Here is a 13,132-nt window from a genome sequence, read left to right on the forward strand (position 1 = left end):
AAGTAAATAAACAACACATACATACATAAAAAAATATATACAAACCACACACATACTACAACACATATACACAAAATGATTACATTTGTGTTGTATTTCTTTTTTAGCTTTTAAAAAAATGGAAAGTAGGTTGTTGTAATAGAAAAATAATTGAAGATATAATGGTATTTGTTGCTTGTTATGAAACGGTTGTTTACTGGAAACATACAAAGCAAGTTAATATCAAATAAATAAGTTTCTAAAAGGTAAAATACAGTTTAAAAAAGCTACAATGCACAAATCAATGAAAATATAACATTCTGCACAAATCGGTTTACATTATTGACATTTATAGCAATATACTTAGAAAGTACATTCCTATTTTAGGATAGAAAGTCATAATAAATATATTGTATAAACTGGTAAAAGAAAAGTGTATTGCAATATTATGGTTATATTGCGATATTAAGTCATTGTTAGTTATAAAAAATGGTATTATGGGAAGTTTTCAAAAAAATTAGTAATTTGCAAGAATAGTTCTTGTTTGAAAGGTCCATGTGTTACTAACTTTACATAAAGGTCTCTCTGTTAGTAACTTTACAAAAAATCTCCATATTTTTAAAAATTTACATAAAAGGTCCCTATTTTTTCAAAGTTAATAGAAATTATCATTATTTTTATTCATTGAGAATAAAAATAACTGTAAGATGCTATATTTGACAAAGGTAATAGACTGGAAAAAAAAAAAAAAACAACAACAACAACAACATAAATGGTCCCTGTTTTAATATGAAATAATTGTAAATACATGAATGGTCCTTGTGATACTAACTTTCCAAAAAAACCCATGTTTTTAAAGTTTTATTGAAATGGTGTCTGTTTTGTAAGAATTAACCGAAAGTGTCCATATTCATAATTTTAAAGTAAATAACAATGTACTTTGTAGTGCATGTCTAATTGTCTAATATAGCATCATTGAATTTTGAATAAAAGTAATTGTAAGATGATATATTTCACAAAGGTAATAAATAATGAACTTGAAAGATTAAAAAGGACGATGAATTATGAATTTATTATTGATAAACTATCATTACTTTTTTTTAGCTTTTGAAATATAACCATACTTTGCTTCAAGTTGTTGAGAGGTCCTTCCACCAAGCACTCATGCTCTTGGTCTCAACTTAAACAAAATGATATTTATTAGGGGAATGGTATTATTGTCTTTTCATAGATGTTATAGGGTATGACCTTATAGTGTGTGAGTAAGCCATTCCATAATGGTTGTTTATTAAGAACTTTTGGATTTCCAAGAATCACAATACCATATCGAGCACGAGTAAGTGCAACATTAAGCCTATGTGGATCATTCAGAAACCCAATACCCTAAAACACACAAGCAAACCATAATTAAAATCTCATCACCCCATTATAAACCCTAAACTAAATACAGATCATAGCAATGGGTAAAAATTGTATGTGTTGTCATGTTGTATAAAGAAAATATAAGTATGTTTCTATTGAGAGTTAAATATTTGTAATTATTGGGAAAAAATATTAACCAACTTGATGTTCGTTACTTCTGACGCATGACAAAATAATGTAATCTTTTTCCCTCCCTTGGAATGAATCAACACTTGCAACCTAGGTATACATGATGTAGCTCATAAATTATATGAATTTATGAAAAAAATGTGAAATTAGTTCAATGTCCTTGTAAAGTAAGTGCACCATTTCTTGCATATAATTAACAATATATGCACGCTGGCCTTCGTATGATGTCATAACCCCTATCTGCATAATATTTAAGTATAATAATAAATTAATTATATCCTATCAGTGCTAGTTATTTTTATAAAAATATATATACCTGACTTGGAACTACACTTTTTAAAAAAGTAGTCTCTATTTTTTCAACATTTGCAGCAACTGTTCTGTTAAGATAGGATGTCTCAATAGCACTTATTTCTTCTTGTCCCATCTTACAATATAAAATAAATTAGTGAAATCAATACATAAAAGAATGTTAAGATTTAACTTTTAAGACCATTTTTCCCTTGTCACATATACCTGGACATAAAAACATGTGGCGATTTGGACATGCCATGGAAAATCAATGCCTGTTGACTGCCTTTCGTTTATGGTAACTCCATTTTGGAGGGTACCTTTGTAAAAATTATTCGAAGGGAATTCTGAAAGACATGGATGCATAGGATATTGCACCTGAAAAGTTTCAGATGGAATAAGTCAACATTTTTTTTGTTTTGTAAAAAGATGTATTTGCCCTTGTCACACATATTACTATTTTTTTTAAAAAACCTATAATCTGATTAGTTTTACACCAAGAAGCACAAGTCTAACGTTGTTCATCTTTTAATTGTTTAAGCTTGTGAAGTTCACTCTTTTCAGATGTATCAAGATGGCGAACCTTAAATGAAAACATATCGAATTCAAACTATTAAAAATCAAGCGTGTAAGAGTCCTAAATGTATACAATTTGGAACATTAAGAAAAAAGAAACCTAAAAGAACCATAAAGCAAAAAAAAAAAAAAAAAAAAAAAAAAAAAAAAAAAAAAAACATATCATCAACTACCTTCTAGACATGACAATAAATCATAACATACAAAGATTTCAATGCCAACGAAATATAAAACATGTAATATATAAATCAATCAAAAGTATTATAAATGAGAATGAGAAAATCAAAATATTATAATCATACCTAATTCCCATGTTCATGGTCATTTTTGTCCAAAGGCTTAAGTAAATGATTGAATCTTGAAAATATCCTTCAGATCTTTAACCCCTTAATCATACAAAAAATTGCCATTAATATTCAATAAGTTATACCCTGTTTTACAATATCATCATAAAAAAAGACCTAGTTACTACTCTCTCCAATGTACAAACATGACATGATACAAAAAGGATTAAAAACAATTCTGTGGATACTCAAAAAAATCTTATATATTTTTAGACAGCAAAGATAACTGATATGAAAACTAACCGCATGATGTCAAACGAAGTAATAGGAAACGTGATGTCAAAGATTTGAGGGTTTGCATGAATCGAACGGAAATTTCAGGGGTAGACTCGCTGAAAAAGCCGGTTTGCAATCGCATCTTTTACTTCATGGTATTCCAAATTTGATTTGGGTTGGAATTCAAAGATTTCACATGTTGATATAGGAGTTTCATTCCAAACCACCAAGCCTAAAGCTCCAAACTAGACACTCTAGATAAGCATCTTTGTAATTTATTGTATGTATACTATAATAAAAATTAGAAAAAGATCAAGTAGTCTCGGTCCGAGTAAACCCACATTGAAATCAGCCTATATATTAATATTAATATTAATTGTTGTTCAATGAGAACAGAGAAAGGAAAATATTTGTAATCACTAATCAGTCCATACATGTTCATAGCAATATTGCATTGTGGTGCTATGTTGACTTTTTGACCTCTCTATATGTAAGAAAACCAGGCAATGTAATGTTATTTTTAATGTTACACTAACACAACAAAAGCGACTACAACCTTTTTCGTTCCTATATATATAAATCGCATTTAAAACAGTAGAAACTCAGACGTTCTTCATCGATTCAGTTCAAGGCTTCAAGCAACACTCACCATGGTTAAAGGAATTAGGGTTTATGAACACGGTGGCCCTGAGGTGAGTTTCTTCATCAATCCATTTGTAAAATAGTAGAAACTCAGACATTCTTTTGTTAAGATCTTGTATGTTTGATCTCCAAATCAAATGGTTTCCACTTTCCACTATGGTCAGATCTGTTTATATTCTGCTCTAAATTGAAAAACATGGTTGCCATTGATTTTCAATATTCAATGAGATTAGTTTTGTTTGTTTAACAATGCAAAAACTGTTGCAGGTTATGAAATGGGAGGATGTGGATATAGGAGAACCGAAAAGTGGAGAAATCAAACTGAAAAACAAGGCGATTGGAGTAAACTATTTGGATGTTTATATGCGTAGAGGTTTAATCCCGAGTTTATGTCCTCCACTGACATTCACACCAGGTATAAATTTGTTTTAATTCCTTCTCTAATTTTCTCGTGTCTTATTACGAACTTATGCGATGATTGATCAATTCTACGTTCTTGTTTGATGGATTACATTACTAATAGCTACATTAAATCGTGTAAGTATTAAAATATATAAAGTGAAAATAGCAAAGGTGATAATGAATGGAGTTGGTGGTTTGTGTTCATGGCAACTCAGTAATTGGGAAAGTGTGTATCTTTACTTTATTAGTATTATTTTAATCATTTGTTTTTGAATTTTAATTTGTATCTTTTTGTATTTATGTGAAAATTCAAAGAAATTCAGTAGGCGTGAAACAAAAAGTGGAATTATCATATGCATTATATCTAAAAGTTATATAATTAAAAACATCAACTCTAACATGAACATTTTGGATGTCTCGCAAGAATGACGGAAGAAATTGACAAAAAGTTGTCGAAACAAAGATTTTGTGTTTTAAAACTAACTTTTTTAATTTTTATTATTTGCAGCCCAGATTTTAAATTTTATTATAAATTTAATCTGAATTTAAAATCTTATTACGAGTTCTTAACAAGTTTAGTTAATTTTTATAAATTTATTTTTCTACAACGTTTATTGAACTTTAAAATGGTTTCTAAGATATTTTTCTTAACTTTAAAAAAAAATCTTTTACAACAATTTTAAAACTTTTTTCCCACTTTTCATTGCCTCATATACATATTAGCAAAGCGAATTTTATAATGATGGTGCCACACTTGATACGATGAAGTAGCTTAAAATAGAAGAAATAATATATTATATTTTTTATTTCATTAAATCCATGTGTCAGCACAATCATCGAGAAAAAATGGTTTGCTAATGTAGATCACGTAATGCAAAAGTTGAAAAAAAAAATAGTATTGTAAAAGAATTTTTTATAAAAAATTTGGAAAAAAAAGTTAAGAAAAAAATCTTATAAATCATTATATAAAAGTCTTAAAAAGGTTGTACAAAAATAATTTTTTTTTTTAAATTTGGGGGTAAATTCTTAACAAGATTTTAAGTTCTAATCAAATTTGTAATAAATCTTAAAAGTTCTAATCAAATTTGTAATAGATCTTAAAATCTGAGCCCAAAAAGTAAAATTTGAAATAGTTGTGATCACTTTCAACAGATAGCAGGAACCGTGTAAAAAACATAAATTGGCTATTTTTTAAAGCATTTTTTACTTTGCAACTTTAAAACATTTAAAAAAAAAAAATTTCCAAAATATAATGATAACCATAAATAAGTATTACTTTAAAATTATTTTATTTTGAAATAATGAAAAAGCAGTTAGTTTTTGTTTTGTAGTTTGATTAATAGAAAACTTAATATATTTTCAAGGATTACATAGTATTGTCGCGCGTATTTGTTTACAACAATACCATTTTTTTTCAATCATCTATCATGATCCAAAAATAATTGAAATTAAATTAAGCGAATCTGCCATTAATACGAAGGTATGGAGGCAGCCGGAGTTGTAATAGCCATTGGTCCAGAAGTCACCACCTGTAAAGTTGGAGATTACGTGGCTTACGCTGGCTTTCCTGTCTGCTCTTACACCGAAGAAATGATACTTCCTGCGGATAGAGTCGTACCAGTTCCTCCTTCAATTGATCCTATTATAGCCGCTGCTGTGCTTTTTAAGGGACTCACTGCTCACGTTCTTGTTCGCAGTTGCTTTCAGGTGATTAATTCAATTTTGCTTTTAGATGCCAAAAATGATATTGGCAATCAGTATCGTTATAATTTTGAAAACAGATTGGACCCGAGCATACGATCCTCGTCCATGCAGCCGCAGGTGGAGTCGGGTCATTGGTGTGTCAATGGGCAAACGCACTCGGTGCAACCGTGATTGGAACCGTGTCAAATGAAGTGAAAGCGGTGCAAGCTAAGGAAGATGGATGCCACCATGTCATTATCTACAAACAAGAAAACATTGTCGATCGTGTTATGGAGATCACATCAGGAAAAGGAGTTGATATTGCCTATGATTCTATTGGGAAAGACACATTTGAGGTAACAATTTATAATTTTAATCCAAGGGTTAAATACAAGAAACAACAACATATTTTAAATTTAACTACTGGTTTGTTAATTTATTATAATTTTTATACTTTGTTTTTGAAGGAATCGGCGGCGTGCTTAAGGTTTCGTGGATACATGGTTTCATTTGGGTTTGCATCGGGCTCACCCGAGCCTGTAAAATTCAGTGTGTTTTCGGATAAATGTTTGCACTTTACAATTCCATCCATGATGCTTTACACAAAAGCACGAGAAGACCTCCTTGCAGCTTCGGAGGAGCTGTTTGATAATGTTGCAAAAGGAGTTTTACGTGTTCGAGCAAATCACAAGTACCCTTTATCGCAAGTGGCTCAAGCTCATTTGGACCTTGAGGATCGGAAAACAACCGGGTCCGTTGTTTTGATACCCGATAACTAATATTTATATGTTGTTTAAGCAAATCCACATAGTTCGTCCAAGAGTGTACTTTCATTTGGTTGGTCTTATTCATCATCTTTTTTTTTTTTTTTTTTTTTTTTATCTGTAGACTATAATATTCTGATTTGCCCCATAATTTAATAATTCATACATGTTGACTGTGGTGGTATGTTGACTTTTTGTACCATGTAATGGAGAGCGTTACTCTCTACCAATAATGGATCTGTCTTTTTACGAACAGTCAATAATGGATCCTGAAATTTTGACCTAAGTTCTAATTTTGTGGAAGAAAAAGTTATCATTAGAGTTTACATAATGATTTTATATTAAAACTTTCATATATATATATATATATATATATATATATATATATATATATATATATATATATATATATATATATATATATATATATATTAGGTTATAACCCGTAGAAACCACGGTTGTTATTTTTATAATCATCATTAGACAATAAAATAAAATAAAATATCAACAAAAAAATAGTGTAACTTTGATTGTAAGAAAACATGAAATAATGTGAAGTTACATAAATTACAACAATGTACTTTCAAAGTACATTGCTATTAGTTGTAAATTTGTTTTAGTTAAAAAAAAGACAACAATATAATTGACATTGATGTTATTAGCCAAAATTAGTATAATTTTATTGAAAAAATAAAAAGGATAAAATGATCATTTACGTTCAATGTGTATACAAAAAAAAAGTAGTATCATGGGCAAAACAGAAATTGGATTGTGTTTTCATAAGCAAAACAAAAAGTAGCCTTGTAGTTTCATAGACAAACTGAAAATAACATTGTACTTTCTAAGGTTAAGAAGTTATTTATAAACTGAAACTACAATTACAAAATTGCACTTAAAATGTACAATGCTTAAATAAGAATAATGTGAAACTAAGACATTGGTACTTGACGGTGTCCGATCCTTTGTTTAAAATTCAAAAAATGAGAATTTAAAATTCAAAAAATGAGAATAGTATGGAATTTAAAGTTCAAAAAAATGAGAATAATATGGAAAATCAAATTTCATATTATTTCCTTATTTGACGGTGTGCGACCTATGTTTGTTTCCCTGATAAGATTGAGTCATTTTTTGTATTGTGAGCTTCTTTTTTTCCTTAATTATAAATAAATTTATAGACAAGAAAGTGTAAAATCGTAAATTACATAAAGTAAGATTCTTATTTTTAAACCTCTTGAACAAATTAAAAAACGTAGATGTGTACCTCTATTTGATTGGTGTTGTTTAGGCCAAAGTTGTGTATGTAACAATCAAGATAAACCCCTTGAAGAAAATCAAAATGTGGAATGGTAATTTGCATATTAATCCATAAACTAATAACACTATATCATCAAAGTCGTAAAGTGCCATGAGGACTTTTAATAAACAGGTTAAGTATATATAAAGAGAAAAAAAAAACATAAACAACTCTAGAGACTAAATCTGGATTTCAATCAATTTTAGTAAATAGCCAAAGAATTGTATATACATACACAAAATGCTAAATTAATTGGTGCGAGTTTATACACTTTGAAAGCTACCATTTATTTTGGTCGAAAAATATTAAAACACCATAGCAGTAAAAATGATAGAGAAGGGCACCAAAAATAGTAGAGCATAGCAGGAAAATTGATACCTTCACAACGATAGAATTATACAACACCATGTGCCACCTTTACTCAATAAACTTGAAACTGATGAAATAAAATGTTAGAAATTTGGGTGTAGAAAGGTTTGGAAATTCTGAGAATTGTGATTATCACTTTCAAATCGAAGTATTTGGTGGTACTCTCAAATATTCAATTGGATAAGACTCAGAGAGACAAAAACCGAGAATGTTTGATGATATTTTTGTATGTACCAGAAAATGAGACCAAAACCAACTTTAATATCTTTGTCTGAAAACTGTCATATGACAGTTTTAAACTGTCATAAAACCATAAAAACTGTCATAAAAATGAATATATAGATAAGAGTCAAACCAATGGTCAATTATCGGTCCCAGCCAGGGGCTCTGCCCCTTGGACCCCGCTCCCAGGGGCGCTGCCCCCGAACCCCCGTTCGTTCAGGGGCTTCGCCCCTAAATGACAGTGTACTTTGAAACTTGATCAAACTTAAACAAGTGTGTATTCCACACCTTCCTTACTTGTTTAATATTTATCAAGATCATTTTTGGTCAACACAAAGTAATCTCATTACACTTAAATAACATTGATGATCAAAATCACCAACATAAAATACCGATGATATAAGAACGTTATGAAGACAATATAGTGGATGATTACACACCGTTGCATGGCGTTTATCTGTTGATTCTTGGAGTCTTCGTTGAAGATATTGAAGATCTGGGTTTCATATCATTTATTTATTGTGTAAATTGGGATTTATTTAGTTAAGAAATTTCAAATTTTGATAGAATTTGTTGAAGAATATGGATGAAACCGAATAATAAACATAGATGATAGAAACAAATGAACCACACACATACTGCAGAAAAAAAAATGATTACCTGGTAGAGAATGAATCTTCAAACCTATGAAGAAAGCGAAGCAGACTATTACATCACCGATGCAGAAGGCGATTGCACTCTGCTACCTAACAGAATGGCTTTAACTTTTTGATAAAATTAGATTAGTTGCTTTATTGCCTATTGTTATTCCATTTCAAATAAGTAGATGATTTTTTTGCTGATTTGTTGGGATAATGGAATACATTCTAATTTAAATACCTTATGTCAAGGGATATTACAGATTTCATTAAAGAGATATGAGCGGGAAATTTTGTAGAAAAATACAGGATATTGTGCCACGTGGCAAACCATAGTTGTAAAAAGATGACATGTGGACAAAAAAAAAATCTTTTATTAAGAATAGTTTAAGTTTATTTATAACCCGTGTAATACACGGGTAACAAAGTAAAATAAGAGATAAAAAAAATCGTTATGATTAACGGTAAATTTAAAAACAATTAAGAAAATACAAAAATAATATTGAAAATGAAAAATACAAAGTTACAGTATTAACGAATAGTCCCGTCAATTTACCATTTATACTCTTCCTAAATTCAAAATGAAAGAAAGTAATTTGGTATTAACCTACATATTAATCAAAAACGACATTAAGTAATTAGATCACTACAACCCACATAAATTTCTTATTAAATCATTATATTTTGGAATATCTAGCTAACTATAACCATGAAGCATGTTATAACAAAGAAAAAATACGAATTCATATCAGACTTGAAAGATTGTTGAAACAAATAAACATTGCTAATTACAAGACATGATTAGGTAGAGATCTTACTCTAGGCCATGTACCTTCTGTTGGAGTTCCCATTAATCTATATCAAATAAAAATAATATGGAAGGATATTATATAGTAATGGAAAATTTCATATATATTATATTAGAATCTACCAAAAGACCAAAATCCAAGAAACTCATAATAACAGATTTTCCATCACCCTACAACCCAATTTCAATATCCTGCTTGACAGAAAATAAATGGTTAGTAGTGAACAAATATTTAGATAGAGAGTTAGACATCAGGTTGAGTAATAAGAAATATGATTGCGTGAGACCCAAAAAAAATTATAGTTGTTCTATTAACCACGTTACTATCATATAACAACTTAATACAAAAATAGGTTTCTACAAACATATACTGTTTTTGTTACAGGCTAATGCCAGCAGTTCATCTTCCCCTATATAGTATGCTAATCAACATTATGTATTAAAAAGCTAATCTCCAGCATAAAATAATTTCAAGTTTGAGTGCCTACAACTAATAATAACTTATGGATTTTTCCACTATAGTATGTTAATAGGTCAAAATCAATCTACTCCTAACTAAAAGAATATAGAACAATTAAGTGAGTAGTGATGGTATCATGGGATAAAATAGAAGAGTAACAATCGATGCTTTTGTAGCTTAACCAGCCTTAATTAGATAATTTATTCGTCAACAACTACCAAGCTGGAATTAACTTAATCTTAGTTTTCATTCTAAAAAGCATCAAGTTCCCAACTTTACAATAAAATTAACCATCGCGCTACAATCTCCAAATTATACATATGCGCCATTGTTTCTTAGATCTAAAAAACTTCTTAACCCAAAAACATGAAACAAATCACCAGCTAACCATTATGACTGCAAATATAAATCTTTTTCAATATATCATATTCAAACTTCTATACGATGTTACTCCAGCATATATAAATTGAAATATTTCAGCAACTCATTGTTTAAGAATAATAGGCAAATAAGTTGGTTAATCAAATAGAAAACCTTCTAAAATTAAAATCAATGCAATCATCATGTACTTATTGTTTGTGACATTTTTTCTAACACATGGTGGCTACTATTCGTTTTACAATGTGTGACAAGAAATCCTTGAACAACACCATGACATGATCACATAATAAGAGACTTTAAAAGATGGTTAATTTACTATAAAATTATATTGATGCTTATAGATACAAATTTATTAAATTCAGAAGTTACAAAAAGGGAAAAAAAGAATTACCTTTACATGTATTGTTGTTGAAGCAGCCATGATAGCTACCGGTTGTGATCTTCCAGTAGAAACATGCACAAAATTTTGAGATGGAGTTCAAACTCTTTAATCTTTCAGCGTATGCTTATGTCTTCACTGTATTTATCGACAAAAGATAATCACCAAGTTACTTTCTCTACATGAAATTTCGATGCTAGTTACTTGCATTAAAACTTGATAGATAAAAGAATAATACAAAGTCATGGATTTTTTGGAAATTTATGAAGGAGCAAAGCAAGTAACACAAACACGCACACAATATTCCTTGTAAAAATTTTTGATATAGAAAACAACTTCTCATGGGCATTTTATCAAACACATAGAGTGCAAAATCAAATTCAAGTTTTCCTATCACCAAATCATGTACAAATGGTTTTTGAATATCATTGGATTATCACAATCAAATACCATACATCCAGTATTGATAGTCAAATGTTGAAAACAAAATATATAATATAAGAATAACAGATTAAAGAAGAAACTTGGATGAACAACGTATTGAAAAAGAAGAGCAAGGTTAGATGTAAAGAAATACTGAAATCGTAACAATTGGAGACATAATGGTTACCACAGTAATACATCGGAAAATGATGACTTGAATCTTAAAGTTGAAACCTATAAATAAAATCGACATACCATTAGGTTTTGAGTTGATGTCAACATTCTCTGTCTTTTGATTTACAGATTTGTTGTTGTAGTAAAACCTAAAACAGGAACAAAGTCAATTTGAAGCGGATGTATACATTTAGCTCTCTTTGTGTTACAATTTATTGTATCAATCTTCATCAACGAAAAAAATGAAGGAAAAGATATCGTGTAAGGAATTGACTGATAGGGAAGATATGAAAAAGATGAAGTTAAGATCGATGATTCCTAATTAATCGATTTGATTGATATATTGTCTTATTAAGTTTCTCATATAGTTCCTAATTTATAGAGGAAATCGAACATTTTTTTCTTTCAAAAATCGTCCTCTGTTGATATTATGAATGAAAAGTTAACAGGTATCAATGGATATAACCAATAATCAAAATCTGTAGAGAAAATATGAAAGTGTTTTCAAAATTTCAATTTTAATGTCAGATTCATTTCAAAGAAACAATGAGGATGAAGCAAGGTTCGTAGATGGTAACTTAGGGTTATTGACCATGAAGCATACTTGAATCAAGGTTACGGTGAATGTGAAGGGAAGGGAAGGGCTAGCCACGGAAAACTGGTTTGCCTTGAATGTTGCAACAATCGAGATGGAGATGGAGAAAAAGTAGGTTCTAAGGGATTTTGAAATTAAATTGTAGAGCGATACAAATGGTCGAAATTTGGGGCAAGATTTGATTGAAGATTAATTCCAGATTTTTTAGATTGATTGAAACATCCGATTGAGGAGGAATATACATGAGCGGGAAAAAAGTAAGAAAATCTCATAAAATGACACGTGTCATATGAATGGTTTATAAAAATGACATGTGGCACCTTAAAGAGGTTTTTATTAGGAAGATATATATATATATATATATATATATATATATATATATATATATATATATATATATATATAATTCATAAGTTAATTGTCACGGACTTAAATTTGGTACCACTCCTTATATGTGAGATCCCCATAAAACCATGAGGCCAACCTACCTTATACGCATGCAAATTGGTTTTGCCTTGTCTTTGGCTCGTTAAGGAGGCAACATTAGTCCTCGACCAGTTGTGTCTAACACGCTATAGTCCCTTCACAGTCAATTTCTTTATACGACTATGCATGACGGCAATGATTAGACTAACAACGCCCTTATAGAACAAATATGTCCCCCTAATTAAGAAAAAGATCTTAGTTTGAGAGCTCTTGGTCCCATGTTCAATTTTTGGTCATGTTAAGGACTTAATAGACTTAGGGTTAGAGATCTTGCCTTGGAGTGAAGTCCTAATGGATAAAGTTGGTAACTTTATCCATTAAGTAATTGAGAAGGATTAGATCTGAAGTTTTGAGCCTTGATCTATAAGGATTAAGCTCTTAATGAAGATTAGAGGAAAACTGCCAATGACCACGTCATTGCCAAGGACTAACCACAATGTGGTGAAGTTCAGAAT

General features: G+C 29.8%; 2 protein-coding genes across 2 annotated transcripts; one reads left to right on the forward strand and one right to left on the reverse strand.

Annotated features, from left to right (window-relative positions):
• Positions 1–859: 859 nt before the first annotated feature.
• LOC145018678 (regulator of nonsense transcripts 1 homolog) lies at positions 860–2,195 on the reverse strand. The gene is made up of 3 exons (XM_078976543.1): positions 1,847–2,195; positions 1,708–1,770; positions 860–1,620 (listed from the first exon to the last, which is right to left on the reverse strand). Exons 1-3 carry the CDS (start codon positions 1,955–1,957, stop codon positions 1,534–1,536), a joined length of 261 nt encoding a protein of 86 aa, XP_078832669.1. The 5' UTR covers positions 1,958–2,195; the 3' UTR covers positions 860–1,533.
• A 1,297-nt stretch (positions 2,196–3,492) lies between these two features.
• LOC145018476 (uncharacterized) lies at positions 3,493–6,632 on the forward strand. The gene is made up of 5 exons (XM_078976354.1): positions 3,493–3,649; positions 3,867–4,014; positions 5,482–5,708; positions 5,783–6,040; positions 6,152–6,632. The coding sequence occupies exons 1-5, from the start codon at positions 3,608–3,610 to the stop codon at positions 6,461–6,463; spliced, it is 987 nt and encodes a 328-aa protein (XP_078832480.1). The 5' UTR covers positions 3,493–3,607; the 3' UTR covers positions 6,464–6,632.
• The last annotated feature ends 6,500 nt before the right edge of the window (positions 6,633–13,132 follow it).

Source organism: Lactuca saligna, chromosome 9 (assembly GCF_052625555.1).
Source record: "Lactuca saligna cultivar CGN05327 chromosome 9, ASM5262555v1, whole genome shotgun sequence".
Classification (NCBI taxonomy): Eukaryota; Viridiplantae; Streptophyta; class Magnoliopsida; order Asterales; family Asteraceae; genus Lactuca; species Lactuca saligna.

Coding starts and splice junctions, on each gene's coding strand:
- LOC145018678 (XM_078976543.1), bottom strand. CDS start 1,957: ATGGGACAAGAAGAAATAAGTGCTATTGAGACATCCTATCTTAACAGA. Junction 1,771..1,846: donor AAAGTGTAGTTCCAAGTCAG/GTATATATATTT, acceptor AATATTATGCAG/ATAGGGGTTATGACATCATA. Junction 1,621..1,707: donor TTAATTATATGCAAGAAATG/GTGCACTTACTT, acceptor ATGTATACCTAG/GTTGCAAGTGTTGATTCATT.
- LOC145018476 (XM_078976354.1), top strand. CDS start 3,608: ATGGTTAAAGGAATTAGGGTTTATGAACACGGTGGCCCTGAG. Junction 3,650..3,866: donor ATGAACACGGTGGCCCTGAG/GTGAGTTTCTTC, acceptor AAACTGTTGCAG/GTTATGAAATGGGAGGATGT. Junction 6,041..6,151: donor TTGGGAAAGACACATTTGAG/GTAACAATTTAT, acceptor TTGTTTTTGAAG/GAATCGGCGGCGTGCTTAAG.